At 43.7% G+C, this 18,187-nt stretch overlaps 1 protein-coding gene across 2 annotated transcripts; it reads right to left on the reverse strand.

Annotated features, from left to right (window-relative positions):
- Window positions 1-491: 491 nt before the first annotated feature.
- On the reverse strand, window positions 492-8,819 carry LOC108077886 (probable sodium/potassium/calcium exchanger CG1090). 2 transcript variants are annotated; one of them, XR_005991363.2, is made up of 8 exons: window positions 8,337-8,819; window positions 5,497-5,739; window positions 5,209-5,437; window positions 4,863-5,152; window positions 3,787-4,795; window positions 3,381-3,569; window positions 1,570-3,316; window positions 492-1,517 (listed from the first exon to the last, which is right to left on the reverse strand). XR_005991363.2 is itself a non-coding variant. In XM_017171422.3 (7 exons), the coding sequence occupies exons 1-7, from the start codon at window positions 8,337-8,339 to the stop codon at window positions 3,306-3,308; spliced, it is 1,974 nt and encodes a 657-aa protein (XP_017026911.1). In that variant the 5' UTR covers window positions 8,340-8,819; the 3' UTR covers window positions 492-3,305. The 2 variants fall into 2 exon arrangements, 1 of the variants encoding a protein (XP_017026911.1); XM_017171422.3 differs by having other exon boundaries at window positions 492-3,316.
- Window positions 8,820-18,187: the final 9,368 nt, after the last annotated feature.

Here is an 18,187-nt window from a genome sequence, read left to right on the forward strand (position 1 = left end):
TACTGAATTTGTAATTTCAGGAGATCAAAATTTTTTTCAATTTTTGACAATTTTAACGATGTAAAAAATTTAAAAAAATTGTTTCTTTATCAACATGGATAGAAAGATTCGCCTGTTAATGCTGATCAAGAATATATATCATTTATGGGGTCGGAAATGGCTCCTTCACTGTGTTGCAAGCTTCTGACTAAAAGTATAAGTCTTTGCAAGGGTATAAAAATAAGGTAGAAGATTGTGTCTAGCTGGATGCTCTAACCCCTGGTCTAGGCGTTATGATCCCGTTAAACTTCAAAAAACAACTGAATTGCAGATTTCTTGTGTATATTTATGCATTTATTCATTTTCGGAATTCATTATTTGACTAAATATAACATCAACAGTTTCGTGTATTGGCATTAGTTTCGTTTGTAGCTTGATGTTTTTAGTTTCGATCCCACCAATATGTTGCCGGTTGTCGCTCCGAATTTAAATTTGAAACACACTCCGCAACATTTTGATTTAATTTGATAGGTTTTAATATAGTTTTTGCAAACAATTATAGTCGTAATTAACACAAATGTCAGATGTAAACATATATTGTATCGTTTATTGTATAGCATGTTTTAGATAGTATGTAAGTAAATGTAACAATTATTGTACATTGCATATGTTGTTTAGGGAAAGTCGTTCCTTCATATATAAGTGTTTCGTTTCGTTTGGTTTTGCTTTTGTGTCCTCCTTGCCCCTCTATGCTTAGGTAAAGAAGATCCTCGTCAATAAATAAAGTACCTACACATACTCGTATATATTTCTCTTATAGATTGCAATTTTGCATTAGATACAGTTAAAAGTAACACGAAATATACTGGATTTAAATCTCTCGAGGGTGTACATTCAAAATAATTTCAATCAAACGCTGACTTCCATGTACACGTATCGATCGTAACGGTTCAACGGCTTATTAAACGACTAATCTCTCTTGAGTAATTGAAACGCTAATTGAAGTTTTTAATTAAAACAGCTAGCGTCCTCGACTATAGTTTTGTTTATTTATTGTACAGTAATGGAGTATCGTGCGATCCGCGAGATTCGGTTTCGCATGTCCTGCGGAAGTATGTGCATTGTACATTGACAGACAGTTTATTCATTTCTGCGAAAACCTTCTGGATCGACTATTTGTAGAGTAGGGAAGAACCTCGTAGTATATACCTCTGTGTTTGGGTAATGTTCAAGTATAAGCTATATGGGTTCTCTAAGTGGGGATCTTTAAGAGGCGATTGTTCGTTCGATTTATTGTGTAACGTTGGTTTCCGTTTTTCATGTCTATGTTAGGTATGCGATTAACTCGTTTCAGGAAGTTGGCTGGGTAAATTATAGAAGTCAGTTACATGGGTTTCATTTCGATTCGGCTCCTTCAACACGCTCAAGCGCTATCCTTGATCCTGATCATCGTGTAATATGTGTATGTTAGTATTTGACTATGATTTGAGCGCGTCCATATAGCAGTGCATGGCTCACTACATAAGTATGATTTGCATCTGTGGGCTATATGTAATGTATGTAAATATTAGGTGTATATATTTGTCTTACGCATTGCTTTCAGCTAACATTTGATACTGATTCTGTGCCCCATCCGTCTGGATTCTTCCGTAAATGGAGGAAAGTCAGCTGGAATCGGTCCGAATTGAGTTGCTGGGATGGCCAAAATGTAGTAATATCTGGCCCAACGCCTAACGAGATCGTGTGTGTGTGCATTAACTTGTTCAAACAACATAAAATTTAAAGCATTAACTAGACGATTCGATTTTAAAATAATGCGAATGGCCATTTTACCGTGAGCCTTAATGGTTTTCACTTTTAGTTTTGATTAAACGAACATATATAGCATAATTTGATTTTTCTTTCCTTCAAACACTGACAGATTAATTAAGTACCCGTAGTTTAGGATACATATTTTATGCTAGATCAAGCAAACAATTATTGTAAACTCAGAGAGGGGTCTCCTATTTTATGCAAACATTCAGAATGAGAACATTATGGTAAGTAGTTTAATAAATTCACTAGATAAATATTCGAAACCTGTAAATAAAACATTTGTTCAGGAGTGTTCCGCAAAATGTAACAAGAAACTAGATCGGGAACTGTGCCGATTATGCACTATTAAATTGCACTGCAAATTGACTTTTAGTGTTTACTTTTCGTTTCATAACATAATGTTATGGTTATTATTTACAATACAAAATTGACGCGATTAATTGCCATTAGGTATAATTTCTTTGCACTCACTGTCGTATTTCTATCGTTTTCCATATCCTTGTGTCAATGCAAAACCTAGGACGTTTCGTTAATTCATCGGCTCCATCGTACGATAAGTATATAACAAAAATAGGCATACGCAAAGTATGCTTCTGTACCTTCTTAAAGAGAACTAAAGTAAAATATATCCGATCTTAAATTCAACAAAATTCGTTGTTCTGGTTCCACATCTGGTCTGCCACGTGATATTCGATCTGGCCCGCCGGGCGGAGTCTCCGCAGGAAGCTGCTAGTGTCCTGGTGTCTTGGTAAACCATACAGGGGCTTTTTACAGGAATGTACATACAACTAAGGTCTATAATTAATCGATTCGTTAAGAAAGCGGTGTGATACAAAAGTATATACATAAATGCGACTAAATAAGGTATTTTATAATCGCAAACTGTTGCGATTGTGGTGTGTGTGTGTGTGTGGGACATCTTGCGTTGTTCTGTTGTTGACTTGTTCCTTAAAACCATTAGCAACAATCGCTAATTTATTGTTGTTGTTGTTGTTCTTATTTATAACATACATTTGTCTCCCTATCTACAGTTGCTATTAATGCTTTATGTATACTCCTCCTCTTGTTGTACATACATATATAGTTTGTTAATTGCCTAAATATCATTTAAATACATATTAATAAATATAATATACATGTACATTTATATAATTTATCTTTTTGGTTTTATCGTCTCCTATGTCTCTTGGTGCAATGTAAAAATTCATGTAAAACGCGCTTTGAGTATTCAATTTGTCCTCTAATTAACGTTAGGTAAATGGTACCCAAACTCCTCCTCCCTCCGGTCGAGGTGTTGCAGTGATTTCGGTTTATCTTTTAGCTGCGGCTATGAACGACTCTATATGTTATTTATCTATAACAGGGATGCCCTATGCCCTATACTCTCAGTACTCTCTGGTTGCTGCGAAGGAGCCGTAAGATGCCCGGCCTGGGCATCCCTGATCTATGTATATATGGTACTTGGTGCTGGTAGTGAAAACATAAGTGCGTTTCGGTCATCATCGGGGTGCTTAGTAATCGCCTAAAAAAAAACAATAAACAGTTAGCATAGCTCGATCTTAGATCGTTGGATGGCGGACACTCACTGGCACACTCGGGTGGGTTCATGTAGCCAAAGACGTTCAATTCGTAGAGCGACGCCAGCGTGATGAAGAACAGGTACCAGACCATCAGGATGATGCCCAGTCGCTTGTCCAGCTTCCAGCCGTTCAAATGCGTCGACAGGATCAAGAAGACCACGGTGGAGAAGAGCGACAGCGTGGAGTAGGCCAGTCCTGCAAGGGAAATCCCAAAGGGAAAGACACAGAAATTGGAAGAGAAAGAGGGCTCAGAGATTAGACTTGGCTTGGACTCTGGATTTCAGCTAGGATAACGGCTAGGACACTCATGCCAGGCATACCACACACTTTGGACACACGACGAGCAGTACTACGAGTTAGGTGGACACACAGGCAGCTACGGGAGCTAGGTGGGGGGAGTGCGAGTACATACCCTTGGATATAACGTTGACGTGGGAGCCGGGCTTTATGATGGCCGTTTGTATGAACCAGGGAAGACCTAAGCACACTAGTATATCAAAGACATTCGAGCCAATCGCGTTCGACACGGCCATGTCGCCGAAGCCCTCTTTGATAACGGCTATTGAGCTTAGGGCATCCGGGACGGACACGCCAGCGGCCACAAACGTCAGACCCATCACTGTGTCCGGGATGGCCAGCGTGGACCCAATCACGGTGATCATCCAGACCATGAAGTACGAGTAGAACGAGATCCACACCATCGAGATCAGGAAGGTGAAGGGATACCAGTTGCGGTACTGCTCCTGCCGGCAGTCGGGCATCGTCTTCTTGCAGAGGAAGTGGATCGGATAGACCACGTACCAGGAGATCAGTGCTGGCAGACCGCCCTCCGTGGGTCGGATCAGGGGATCGGGGCGCTGCTCTCGCTGCTTGTCCGTCGACTTGTAGTAGTCAACACCGCCGGGCGCCGCCTGTGCCGCCACCTGGGCACCACCGCTCTTGGCAGCTGCTGCCGCTGCCGCCGCCTCTCCGGTGACCACTGAATCGGGCTGGTCGGCATTGTAGGCCATGTTCTCCTGCCCCTGATCCTGACCGAACTGGCTGGTTCCCCAGTCGTCGACCGGCGGCGGGTTGAATCTAGCACTGACCACCGGCTTCGGTTGGCTCTCTTCCCCCCAGGCGGAGTTCGGGTCCCAGCTGGCGTTGGGGTCGCTGTAGTTCTGGTACTCGTTCTGCGGCTCCGCGGCTCGGCCCTCGTTGGGATCCTTGGACAGGCTCGTCTGCTGCTGTCCTTGGCCAGCGCCGCCCTGAGTGTAGGAGCTCTCCGGCACATTCTTGTAGGTCACCAGCGCCGACTGTTCCTCTTTGCTGGGCAGCTTGAAGGGCAGGTTCAGACCCAGGGCCCACCGCTCCAGCTCTGTGTTAAAGTGAAGGGCCACACAGTATCCCACATAGCACAGCAGCATAACCACTGACTCAAACTGCAAGAAGAACAGAGGAGAACCTAGTCAGGATCGGTGTTACATTGCCTGGACGCCAGGAACTTACACAGGATATGACATCGTTGAAGATGATTATCAGCATTACCAGAATGGAGACACAGTAGAAGAAGCAGTCACGCACCAGGGGCCACCAGTTCAGTTGGCACACGGTGCCCGAGCACAAAGCGCAGACGGAGATCACGAACATGATGTTGAACACGGCCGAGCCGATGACCCCGCTGATGCCAATGTCATCCTTGGCGAAGAACACGCCAATCACCACGGTGGCCAGCTCCGGAGCCGAGCTTCCGGCAGCCATGAAAGTGGCTCCCGCCACATCCGGCGATAGCTTGAGCTCTGCAAATAGAATATTGATTGTTAAAACTTATCAAGTCCAGAATGGTGGAGCTCACCTTCGCATAACCGGTCCAGGCTGGCCACAAAGTACTCGTCGCAAACGATAGCCAGGCCGAAGAAGGTGAAGACGGCCACCAGGATGTGCAGGATGAGGCCACCGTGCCGCCGCGCCCACTTGTTCATCAGCGGCTGCGGGAACTGCTCGATGGCAGGCGGTGTGCAGTTGTCGCGCTTGGGTCGCCAGGTGGGAACGGCTCCATGAATGGGAGTGGCTTTCGTGGTGGCCTGTGGTTGGCAAAGAAAGGGATTTAGGATAGGACAAAGGCTTAGCGGTTTCTGCTCACCTCTGGCCACGGCGTGGTCTCCAACACGCTGCTACCCTCGGTGTTACCCTCCGCAGGAAGCTCTGCAGGCACTTCGCCATTGGCCTCCGCATCACCGGCATCCTCGGCCAGGCTTCCCACATCCAGGGGCAGAGGGGCCTCCTTTGTGTCGCCCTTGGCGGAATAGATGCTGACGCAGTAGTAGATCAGGAACAGCAGCCCCATGTTCCACATGCGGGCGCGGCGGGATCGGCGTCGGACAATCTGTAAAAAAAACAAGTTTGTTAAAATAAAATGTGCAATTTTTATGAATTTCTCTCTGTGCACGAGCTTAGACGAAAGGGCCTGAGGGAAATAACCGCCTCGGCGAAGAAATGCAAACGTATTATATGGGATTGGGTGGGTTGGCTTTGTGGTGGCCGGCTTTGTCTGCTTGGCAGTGGAAACCCGATATTGGGCTTTGGCTACAGCCGAAGTGCAGTAAAAGCCAACCAGAAAAACAAAGTCATCTATTTACTTAGGGTTCAATGGCAGCTTAACCGAGAAATGTTTTATATATTAGCTGTTAAAGTGAAAAAATCTACGAATTTATTTTTTAATTAGATAATATATTACATTTATTTTATCTTCTGCTTTGGCTTTGGCAATCTTTTTATTGAAGGTATATTTTTAGTATCGCAATAGTCTATGCTTCGCTTCCACTAGTTTGCCAATCTTTCAACCCCAATATATTCGATTGATATTTGATTATGGATATTCAATCCGGTGCACGGCAGGTGCACTCAAGGAAATCAAGAATGCCAAATGTCTGCCAGCAATTCATCACTGGGAGAAACATTAAGATGAAACTAGATTATATATTGATTAAATTAGTTTTGCACACTTTCTGTTTATATAAAATAAATAAGGAAAAACAGTTTAATATTTCAATATAAATTTAATGATATTAGAACAGAGTATTCTAGTAACAGAACTCTTTTTCTAGGTTCTTCGAACTCTTCGAACTTTTGGCTTAAAGGACAATGGGAAATGGATATGTGGGAGTATATGAAGTGATACCAGATAATCATTTTATCGTTTTTAAAGCTAAATCCAAAGATTGCCGGGATTAGCCGATTTAAACTTTGTAAATGTAAAACACTCATCAATTTTTATAAAATCATATGTATTAGATATGATAAGAATAGTATTAACTTTTAATCATTTCCTCTTGGTTTTAATCTCTTTGGATGTGGAAACAAACTAAACTTGTGACATAAATAAGTCGCTAGTCTGGGAAGATCTATGGGGTCTGCAATTAGAGGAGCACCTATGTATGTCAGAGCAACAAACCCCGCGAATGATAAGCAATTCGTAAACAACTCTGAGTTAAGTCCGAAGGTCAAGGAAGTCGGTTTGTACTGGCAGGGACGGGAACGGGAGAACATCATTCCACCGAATCTATGCCTCTGCGATTTGCAAACATTTACCATATGACATCATGGACAGCCGTGGGGCGGCGGCTCCTTCGTGCCGCACAAGCAACAGAATGTCTTTAGAATAAATTCGAGCCACATTTCTTTGTTATTGGCAATTTTTGTTGCCATTATTGTTGTTGCTGGTGCTGGGGCTGGTGTGATAACAGCGCAAATTTGAATCAATCGAGAGGCAGAGAGAGTGAGAGCGAGCCAAGGGGAACGGCGAGAGCAAGTGGGGTTTTTCACCACAAAATACAAACGGCGCTGGGACACGAGGACAGCATCGTTTTGGCGGGTGGCGAGGCGAGTGGTGGCCAAGTCGGCGTCTGGCTGACTGAGTGACTAACAAAGCCACCACACAGCGGGTGGCGCTACTGCTCTCTCTCTCCTTCCCCGAAGACGAGCGCCTGCCCGCCTTGTGGGCCACTCGGTCATGCCGCACAATATCGATTTACAGTTACGTCCCCCTCAGGCCGTCCCTCCGACCATTTCCCCACACAGCTTTCACACTCGGAGAAAGTGGGTTGTTACAATATTTTTTGTCAGTAAATATTTCCTGTAACTAGGGTTTTTGGGGGTGCAAAGCTTAAAATTAAACTTATAGTTTTCTTTTGAATATTTGAAAGGTGAAAAGGTTGGGTATATTGGAAATTTTTAAGTTCCTTTTTTAAAGTTAATTTTTATGAAGGTTCGAATCCTTGTTGTGGTAAAAAGTATAATTGTATTCTGTATCCAAAGATGCTTTAAATTCAGCACAAAGTTTCCTAATTTTCTTCTTTTAGAAAAGAAGCAAGGAAGAAATCGTTTTATAGGCAAATTTCTATCACCTTAAATAGAACCAAAGTCTTAGAAAAATCTTAGTTATGTGTTCTCCCAATTTAAGCCAAGACAAGCTTGACTTATTTTCTCTCAGTGCTCTCTTACGCGCTGTTGGGTAAGGTTGGTGGTGTAGTGTTTTTCGCTTGACTTTTGCTGTTAGTTACAGTTGTTGTTGTTGCTGATGATGCTGTTGAGTTGTTGGAGCGGCAAGGGCCAGGACGAAGGACGAAGGGCGAAGGACGGCAAGGGGCTGGTGGTGGCAAGCCACGATGACGGCGTCAATGAGGCTGCATCTTATAAAAATAAATGGCTGCGCTAACTAAATAGATGAGGAAGGAAGGAGAGGACTTGCTTGGGTGGTTGGGCTCGGCTTACATCATACGCCGCTGCGCTCGTGTTTTCTTTCTCGGCGGCGGAAAACAATGGGGCTTGGAAAAGCGACACAAAACGGGACTAGTGCTGGCAATTGACTTGCGACTTAGCCCGCTTGATAGCCTCAAAGGGATGAGTCCCTCATCTGATTAGGACAGCACCTTCACTAGCACCAGCACCTGCATACGCATCCATTTCATAATCACTTTTTACCATTTTCACTGGTGGTGCTGCGCTCCTGCTTCTGCTGTTGCTGTTGCTGTTGCTGCTGCTGGTTATCCTTTCACTTGGCAATCCTCACTAATTACGCCTCTGGAAGCTGGCCGGACTCGGGGGCCCCCGGGTTGCGTTAATCACTGTCGGTGGCTGGGTTCTTGCGGAAAACAGATACAGAAGAAAACGGTTGCATTGGGCACGCACATGTGAGGAAATCGAAGGAGCAGAGCAGAGAGTTTTCACGTCACTTTCAGGCCACCAGGCGCTGCACTAGTTCTCCAGCTCGCGGTGTCACTCGGTTAACTCTTTAGCGGATCATTTATCTAAGGCCTGCCACTGCTTTTCCTCCTCTGGACTCTTGTCTCTGGTCTCTGGTGTCTCTTGTGTGGGCGAGTATGTGCGCGGGCCGAGACCGGGCTGAACTGTGGTTCTCCACCGACGACGATGGCTGAGCACGGACTGATGCAGCGTCGTCGCGTCTGCCGCACACAACTTCGCATGGAACACGGAACGGACGGGAGCCCCCGATGGCGCCTCGTGCGTCCATCGGCGGAAATCCACCACAGCCGAGCGCTTTGGCCGGAAATGTGAAAGTGCGACGCCTGCCAAGTGCTGCTTCTGCTGCTGTTGTGGGTGCGAGCGAGTGCGAACAGTGGGTGGCATTGGCGCCTGCTGCCCCTTCAGCGCCATCTGTGGTCGGCTTTTCGAAGCCAAGGCCAGAAACTGGGTTAAGTTTACGCGTTTCGTGGGTTAACTTGGCTAAGCGAATGAGCTTTGAATGTCACCTGGCTGGTGAGTTATTCGAGTGTGCAAAGGGTAGGCTCATACTTCTTGTTTATTTATAATTATAAGGTCATTCTAAACATAAGAAAGCTTTCTTTATTGTTTTTAAGCCATTGTTTTCATTTCAAGGCAAATAAATACCATAGAAACATTAAAACAAATATAAAATTGATATCTAAATCAACTTACCTAAAGAAGTTGATCGAGAAAACGAAGGGCTTCAATATTCAATTGTACGCTATTTAGGGATCCATAGAATTGCCTTGAAAAATTGCCAGGGATCGATATTTGTTTGATTATTATTTATTTGCGCCCTCCCTCGGCCCCGTCTAGAGTCAAGTGCATTGATTGGTTTGGTCAAACAGCAAACAAACGTCGCATTTGAAGTGCCGCCGAGGACGAAACGATTGTCTGGATTTTGCCACATTATCCTTTTGATTGTGGCGGGGCGACACCACATCGGCCTCTGTGATGTGCAACGTGACATTGCTACATGCCGCATCCTCAGATCTAGCCGCCGGTCCTGCCAGCCCCTTGCAAAAACAAAGACACCTCGTGAAGGACTCTCAGTCCCATTCCACTTGGATCTTCGTCTCTTACTCACAATGACGAATTTACCTGTTGACACCTTACAAATGGACAATTCGGCTAATTAATGGGAGCGCTCTCGTGAGAGCCGAGCTGAGCTGAGCTGAGCTGAGCCAAGAAATATGACGGCCTGTCGTCTCGATTCTACTGCCAATTGTAACAGGTTAAATGGCTCAATTATTAGTCGGCATATCAGAGGACATTTTCGGCATCATAGACGACGGTGTGTCTGCGAAACTCGGGGAACTGTCGCCTTTTCCTGGAATAACAGCGGCTGCTGTTGACAGGATAACGCAGAAGTATGACTTTGATTCACGGATTCCAGGAGCTGAGCCAGTGGCAAAGCATCAGCCTACACTCCTTGGTTGTTTTGTTATACTTATAGCCAAGGTATTAAAGGGAATATCGTTCCATTTATCGAAGCCGATTCCTTAAATGACTTTCCATTTTGCAAATTTTGTGGGGTGAAAGTATTCCACAATTGAATCTTTACTGAGAAACTTCCTTTGAATTAAAACTCCTCAAAGGGGATTTATATTTCTTAAAAGATTTAAGTTTATAAATTAAATAAATAATTAGAGAGACATATTAAGTTTTAGAATTGAAATTCATATAGTCAAATTTATAATTCCGAATTAAGTTGTATTTAAAATATTTCCTAAAGGGATATTAAGTATAATCACAAAACTAAGCTAACCACTTCTGTACTTCATAGCAAATCAATTAACTGATTCTGGGCGTTTAGAAGTATTAAATACCATAACGCATGGCCAACTACACATTATCCTTTATGGTCCTTGCCATGAATGAAAAGACTCTCAATGACTTCACGGGTCGAGCCAGCTTCGAATTAGTTTATAAACTAAATGCGAATGCGGTGACGAAGATGCGTCGGGTAATCGATTGCGCACGCTCAATTTGAGCGGCGGCCCAGTGTCTGCCGCAGAAGCTAATAGGGCCAGGAGCCGCTAGCCACATTGGCGACCGCAAGACGCAGGAGGAGATGCCACATTGCCGTAGATGCCGAACGAACTCGCACACAAAGGTCCCGAAAAGGTCACAATGGAGCGGCAGCCGAGTTGACGCTCCTTTTGACGCAACTGCCCGAAATTGGCTCGCTTGTCATTATTCATATTCCACTTTCTATTCAGGGAATGGGACAAGGACGAGGACGAGGGAAGGTGTCAGCCAAAGGTGTCGGGACAGCCCCTCAAGGCGAGATGTGCAGTCCAAGGCGAAGACGTGCCACAGTTTTACCGTCCCGAGTTCTATTGTCCCATTGTTTTGTTGGTTTTTGGTTCATCGAGTGGCTGGGCCGTGGTTTATAGCGGAGATGAGAACAGGATCGGGTAAGGGAAAGGGAATGGGGATGAGGCAATCCATTGTGTATGGCGACTCAATAAAGAACTTATTGTGGACAAATTTCGACATTTTTCAAGCGCTGTTTGCGTTTTGTCTATTTCTATTCCGTGGCATCAAAGGACATGCTTGACTCTTAGCTGGAATCAATTTATTTTATGCGAAATAATCGTGTTGATGGCTGCGTCCTCGCCCCTTATGCTCTTTCGGTTATCCTTCGCTCCCCGCCCCTATAGCGTTTCCACCGCGGGTTCGACCATCATCCAGGCATTTGGGTTTACCAACCAACCCCGCGTCCAACCCCCTAACAGCCAGAGCCCAGCAAACCCACAGGGCTGGATTTGGGTTTGGGATTGGGCCATGGTCTATGGGCTTGGGCTTGGAGCGCCTAGGTGAAGAAGGGTGGAAGTAATTTAAATTTATGATGTCAATTTATACTAGTTTTTGCGGTTATCCGCACAGACACATACTTTGCCATGGATCTGGTGGTTACAAAAGGGCGCGGGAACGATCTGATTGGAAATCGATTTGGGTTACTTCAGAAAAACATGTTTAAAATTATTATAAATAGTATGGTTTCGTTCTCAGACATATCATACAGATCTTTAATCATAGAAGCGAATGGGAAACCGATCATTACTAACCAAAAAAGAGCATTAATCTTAAATCGGAAAACAGTTCTCTGCTTGGTTTTTTTAGGTTAACAGATCTGCATACTGAAAATTTTAAAAATTTGACAATTTCAACGATGTAACCCCTTATAAAAATATTATTAAAAATTATTTTTAAGATTAACAAACAATATAATCAAATACAAACCATCTGTTTGTGAATTTTTTCCTGTCCATTGTGCAGTTATCAATCAATCCGTCGAAGCACTCACAGTTATGAAGTATTATTTTTTTTTTGTGACAAAATGACATTTTTTGGCACATTTTTTGATTCCCTTTTTTTTGTACGACCGATGGCCGATCGATCAAATCGAGTGCAATATTTTGCAATCCCAACAATTGCAAGGCCCTCAGACGACGTGGGCCGGGCCTTGGCGTTTGCCAGGTTGATCGAAGGTTGATCATCATCATCGGCAGTGGTACACCTACGTAGTGCGTCCGTAGATAAATGACACTTCAGTCCAATTCAGTTCAGCCTGACTCCGTTGCGTTCATCACTCATCCAAGGCCATTCACGGATTTGCCATTCATTCATCACAGGGAATGGGCAGGGCAGAGGGAGATGGACGCAATCCCAGCACTTGACAGCTGACCAGAAACCGGGTGCGTTAGGTAAACATGAATTTATCGGTTATTATTGAGACCTTTCAATCATAATTGCACCTCGGGCGACAGATTTGCGTCGCCCAGGCCCATTTCAATGGCCAGCATCCTACTGTTTCTTTTACAGATCCTTTGCATCCATCCATTGAGAGGTCACGAAGGATAACCAAGTGTGAAAAGGCTTTGCAGACAACATCGGGCTGTACTGGATGGATGGCATGGCTCACTCAATGGGAAACGGTAGCATTGTCTGGCCATTCTGTAGAACTCTCCTGCCCTTCGCACATTTCAATTTGCATTTGACTTTGCCGCTGTTGTGGGCGAGCCAAACCACTTATGACGCTCGCCGGGAGTCGTCCTCTGTATCCAGTCTGCAGTGTTTCGTGTCCCGTGTCCCAGTTTCCTAGGCGGATCAATGCTCGAGCCGCTCATGGATGTCCTTTGGTATTTCGCAAGACAATTGTTGCCGATTTGCACTCATTCACTGCCACTCGCTTGCCCAAATCTTTGAATGCGAATCCTAAGACGATTTCCTCTTCGAAATCTGCCATAAGCTGTAAAGCGTGTCATACGGTCAATTGAATAAGGTTGAATACTCTACGTTTTCTATGAACTTCCTATGACTAAGACTTCCTTAAACTTATTTTTGATTCTAAGTAAAAAACTATTTTAAAGTTTATAGCAGGAAATAAATCAGATATTCAAAATTTCACAGAGTTTCCTTAAAAGTAAATTGTTTCCTTAATGATTAATAGCATTACTGTCGCATTTACCATTAACATTTTCCTTGATGTTAATGTTCTTGTTCTCGTAATCTATTAAAATAATTGGAAAAGGTTTCCAAAAACATATTAATTAAGATTAAGATATTTTAGTTGATATCGAGAAATAAGATATTGAGTTAGAAAATTTTATATTTAAGAGTTCAGCACGTTTAACTTATATTTGTTGCATTTTCACAATTTTAAATATTGGCCCCTCCAATTCCAGCGCCCTCAAAGGTGTTGTAAACCGATAATCCGATTTATGCCGGACAGGACAGGTAAATAAAAATATCAGGGCAGTCGGTATGTTACGGTGGCCAATGGATTTGGCCAGGCACCACTGTGACATTGTTCGAGGGCGAATATCTGTTAATAATAGAACGATTACCGGGGAGGTCAACACTTTGGACACAAATGCAAACACACATGAGAAGGCAAAGCCCGCATGGACATTTGAATGGAACAACGCCGCAGGACCTTCGGCACAAAGCCCGCTTCTGGATGTCGTCGCGATGAATGGTCAGCAGTTGTCAGCGCTAGAACGATCTGCATTACAAGCGGATTATTGGCTTTGAGGTTAAGTGCTTTTTCAGTGACTGAAATTGAAAATATTCAAAGATATTCTCAAATGTTTTGACTCTGCCACCGGTGGTTGTGACCCTCAGCGCGCGGAAGGCGGGGCGATCCGAGGACGACGCCATTGCTCGACGACGCCCCTGCAGCTGCTGCTCTCACGCGGCATATGGCACATGGATGACATGGATGTGGATGTGGATGCGCGAGAGTGAGAGAGGCAGCCTCAGCTGCCTTGGCATGCTCCTCCGAGAAGGAGGAGCGAAGCTGGACTGGCCGCGTGCGCCAAAGAAACCAAAAATCGCGTTTTTGGTGGGGGAAAATCGGGGAATAAAGGGCATTGATCATGTCTCGAGTGGCAAGGGAAAGTAAATGGGAAAGGAGTCCAGGAAAAGGGGACCAGGACAATGGATACAGTGTCCCAAGCGGGGTTGCTTTTGTGGCCGGCCTTTTAATGGACGACGCGCGGTCACCGCTCGCGCTCTGTACTCTGCGGCATTGTGTCACGGGATAAACGTTCATCGATATTCCCATTAACGTGCACTGAAAGAAAAATAATAAATGTATATAAAAATACAATAAAATATAGATTTTCAAAACTACACAATTTTTAGGCATCTTAAAAAAGGTAATCAAATGTTGGGAATGATAAGAAAGTGAATTAAATTGTAGACCTTGAGACCTGATATAATGTTTTGTTATTTTATTGAAAATTTATGTTATAATTAAAGGGGTTCATTTAATATTTTAATCTAATTTCGTTCAGTGAACCGGCTGCGTCTTTTGCCAGCGCTTCCTGACAAAAAGAGCAACCACGTCCACAGCCAAATTCGCGTCCCAATCTTGGCGCGTTCGCCGCAGGAATTAGTCGAGTGCATTCGCCTGAAAAACTAATTTGATTTATGCTTCGCATTCGAGTGTCGTCTCCGCCCCTCGATGGCGTGGAGATGTGGCCGATGATGTGACTGTGGTTTCGATTCCAGCCGCCATTCACACCCATAACAAGGACAGTTTATCCAGATGCTAGAGCTGCCCTTGGAACGCCCAGACGAGCGCCTTTTAATGCTTTTTTTCTGCCCAATTTCAGCTTGGGGGCTTTCGTAAGTAATTGCGATTTTAGAACAGCCATTCTGAAAAAAATTTTAAATAATTATATACATTCTCTAATCATTACATAAACTCACTAAATTGTATATACAAAAAAAGAAAAAATCGAAATAACTATAAGTCGGAAATTTATAAACAAGGATTAATTATGTATTTATGTATACTTTAATAATAACTATGTCATTTCCTTTATGGTTTATATATTCCATATTCTATTCCATAATCTAGTCTGAAGGTCCTTAACTAATGGTTACCCGCATGCGCCCGTAATCTAGCAAATCTGAGTAATTCCTGATCTCGGAAGATCTATAAAGATCGCACCTAGTCCATCGCGTGGAGTGATCCACTATCATAAGCGGGGATCGGGACGTAGAGTGCTTATCCCCGAAGAGCCGGATGTGCTCGCCCTGATCTGATCGGCGGATCGGCATAATCTTGGCGCTTGTCCATGGAACTGCTGGCTTATCTGTGGCCGCGACCAGGAGACCGATAAAGATGGCGATGCGATGAAGTTTGGTTAGGATCGATGGATGGCCGGATAGATGTGTTTTTCCTGATCAAGTCGCCGCCTCGAGATCTTGTCTATCCTATCCCAACAGGCCGCGTACTTTCCCCATGTGTGATGCGAGACGTCGGGGTCCAACTCGAGAGTAGAATTCCCTAATTAATCTAAATATGAATATGACGCCCTTCCTTATCTGATGATGTGCATTTCCTCTAATTACACATGGCTCAGGTATTGCCCAGGCATTGGGCAATGCAGCCCGGGCGTCTCGGCCGGCGCCGCTGACGACATTCCATGAATGAAATCGCCGCTTTGCTATATCTAATTATTTTATTACTTCCTTTCTTGCCGTTTATGAGTGCGGCATTGTCTAGGTAGGTGGTTGTAGGTTGCCGTTTACGAGCCGCGACCATTGCGCGGAATTCCCGGCCAGCGCTCATTACTTAAAGAATCGCATCGGGGGAAAGTCCCAGGCGGCTGCAAGCCTAAGTCCCAGCCTACGCAAATAAGCTCGTGGATTTTTATGGCCCGTCCTCACCTCGGCCCAACCCGCCGGCGGCGATCATCTAGCCAGCTACCTAGCCAAGCCCTGCATCCGTCCAGTCCACCCATCGATCCACCCAGATCGCACGCACTTCCCGGCAATCCCTATATTTATGAATGAATCCCTCGGACTGTGCCGAGTCGTGAATGAATCTGCGCCGCGTTCCGCGTTTTATGGCAGGTACTAAAACCACCTACTATAGAGCACCTACCTAGTGCAGGGGCAACGTAACCATGACCCAAGCGCTGCATTCATTAGCGTTGGCAGGACAATACAATGCCCCTGTACTTGATCCAACTGATTTCCCTTTTGTTTCAAATGACAGGACAGAAGGCTTAGCGGTTGCCGGCCATCTCAAAGAAAGTGCGATGAAGTGAAAGTAAAGCGGGAAGGATAACAAATATATACTTTCTCTTGAATTTAATCGCTGTTTAAGTTTATGTATTATTACAAAAATGCTGATTCCCAAGGTTTGTCTTTTCGTTTTTTAAAACATATGGTCTTGTTTGTGTTTGAATATACCTTTATATTGATATAATATATTTTTCTCGGCCTTAAATGGATTTTAACAAACAATAATGGAACAAGACAATAAATAATTAATTTTTTCTCAAATAAAGTGTATTGGCTTTCCTTATTTTATAAACCAGAGATTATAATATGAGTAGGATAACCACATAATAATATAAACAACTAAAGAAAGAGGCTTGTGGTAACTTCTGTGGTCAGAACTTCCTTATCCAAAAACTGTGGGATATTCATTTTCCTTTAATTACAATCCATTTACTTTATTTACTAGTACATAACTATTTACCTTAAATCGTCAAGAATTATTAAGTTTTCATAAAAACCCCAACACTCCCAATGTAAGACTTCCTGCATTTAAAAAATGTAAATAGAACACAGCCACGCACATTCGTGTGGCCATTCGCTTTATTCCTCCATTGTGCGTTGTATCTTGCGCCATTAATCTGGAGCCCGAATCGCGTCAGGGCAAACGCCCACGAAAGGCAGTAAACTTGGCCGGAAGCAGCATCATAGCCCCCCAAAAAAAGGAAAATAAAACTAAGGCCAACTGTACCGCGACCGCTCTACACGCTCAAACCTTTTGCGCCAGCCCTCGAGTGTCAAGCCCCCAGGCAATTGCTACAACTTCTGCTGCTTTCTTGTGTATCCTTGTGTATCCGTGGATCCCTGGCCCACACTTTGCATATTCGGATGAGGATGAGGGGGGCAGGAGGCTGAAGGCAACCACCCTCGACAGAAGCACTTAATTCAATAATAAATTGCCACCGCAGCAGGGCCAGGATAACCAACCCACCGATAACCGAGTTACAAATTTAGCCCGGGTATCTGTATCTGCCGGAGGACGAACTGAAGCTGGCTGGGGGAAAATGGAAAAGCAGGCCGGAGCCAAGCCAAGCCCACTGCCAAACAGCCCGGGAGGCGCTGAGGGTTTGTCGGTGGGTAAGCGTAAAATTCATAATCGTGAATGCTTCACTTAAAGTTGCGCCCAATTCGGCAGCCACAGCCACCCCGCAGGGATCGCCATCTCGAATAGATATGGTAAGGAATTGTACATAATGGTGGTGAAACTCGTAAACACTCGCAAAAATAAAGACTAAGGGAATGAGCAAATAATTTTGTAAAGGTTTTCTATAGGATTATTTTAAGTAATTTAAAATCAATAATATTACTTTTTCATTGCTGAAAATGCAAAACTTGAATGTTATTATTTCATCTATAGATTGTTTAAATTTACACAAAAAGAAAGATATCTTTTTAATGAATCAGGATATATGTATTAGGTTTACAAATTTATACAATACCAAGATCTTTAACAATGAACAAAGCATTTTTTACGATTTTTAGAAAGAATAAACTTTACCAAAACATCGCTTCATTTTATTTTCAACTGAATGAATTTAATGAGGATAAATTGGGTTTAAAAATACAAATGTTTAAGTAGAAATACCTACATAATGACAAGGTCTATGGTAGAACAGAAACTGATCTCAGAGATTTCTATAAAAATAAACCGTACTGTATCTCTTGAATTCGATAGATAGCTGCATTTTAATTTCTACTTTTTAATAAATTTAAACAAATAGAGCATGTATCACTTGTTTCCTTATTTATAATTTAATTAAGCTTATTTTTCTCCGTGTGTGAAAGCGAAAGTTACAAGGAAGCTAGGACTTCGATTTCGCTGGCAGTGAAAACTACGCAGGACTCTGCATATACACTGGAACACCCTTATGTACTTCCGTGTGCGTGTGTGCGTGAGCGAGGCCGCCATTGTTGGGCAAAGGAAAACCAACCCCGTGGCAACTCCATCTCGCTCGCACAGC

The sequence above is a fragment of the Drosophila kikkawai genome, chromosome 3R, assembly GCF_030179895.1.
Source record: "Drosophila kikkawai strain 14028-0561.14 chromosome 3R, DkikHiC1v2, whole genome shotgun sequence".
NCBI lineage: Eukaryota > Metazoa > Arthropoda > Insecta > Diptera > Drosophilidae > Drosophila > Drosophila kikkawai.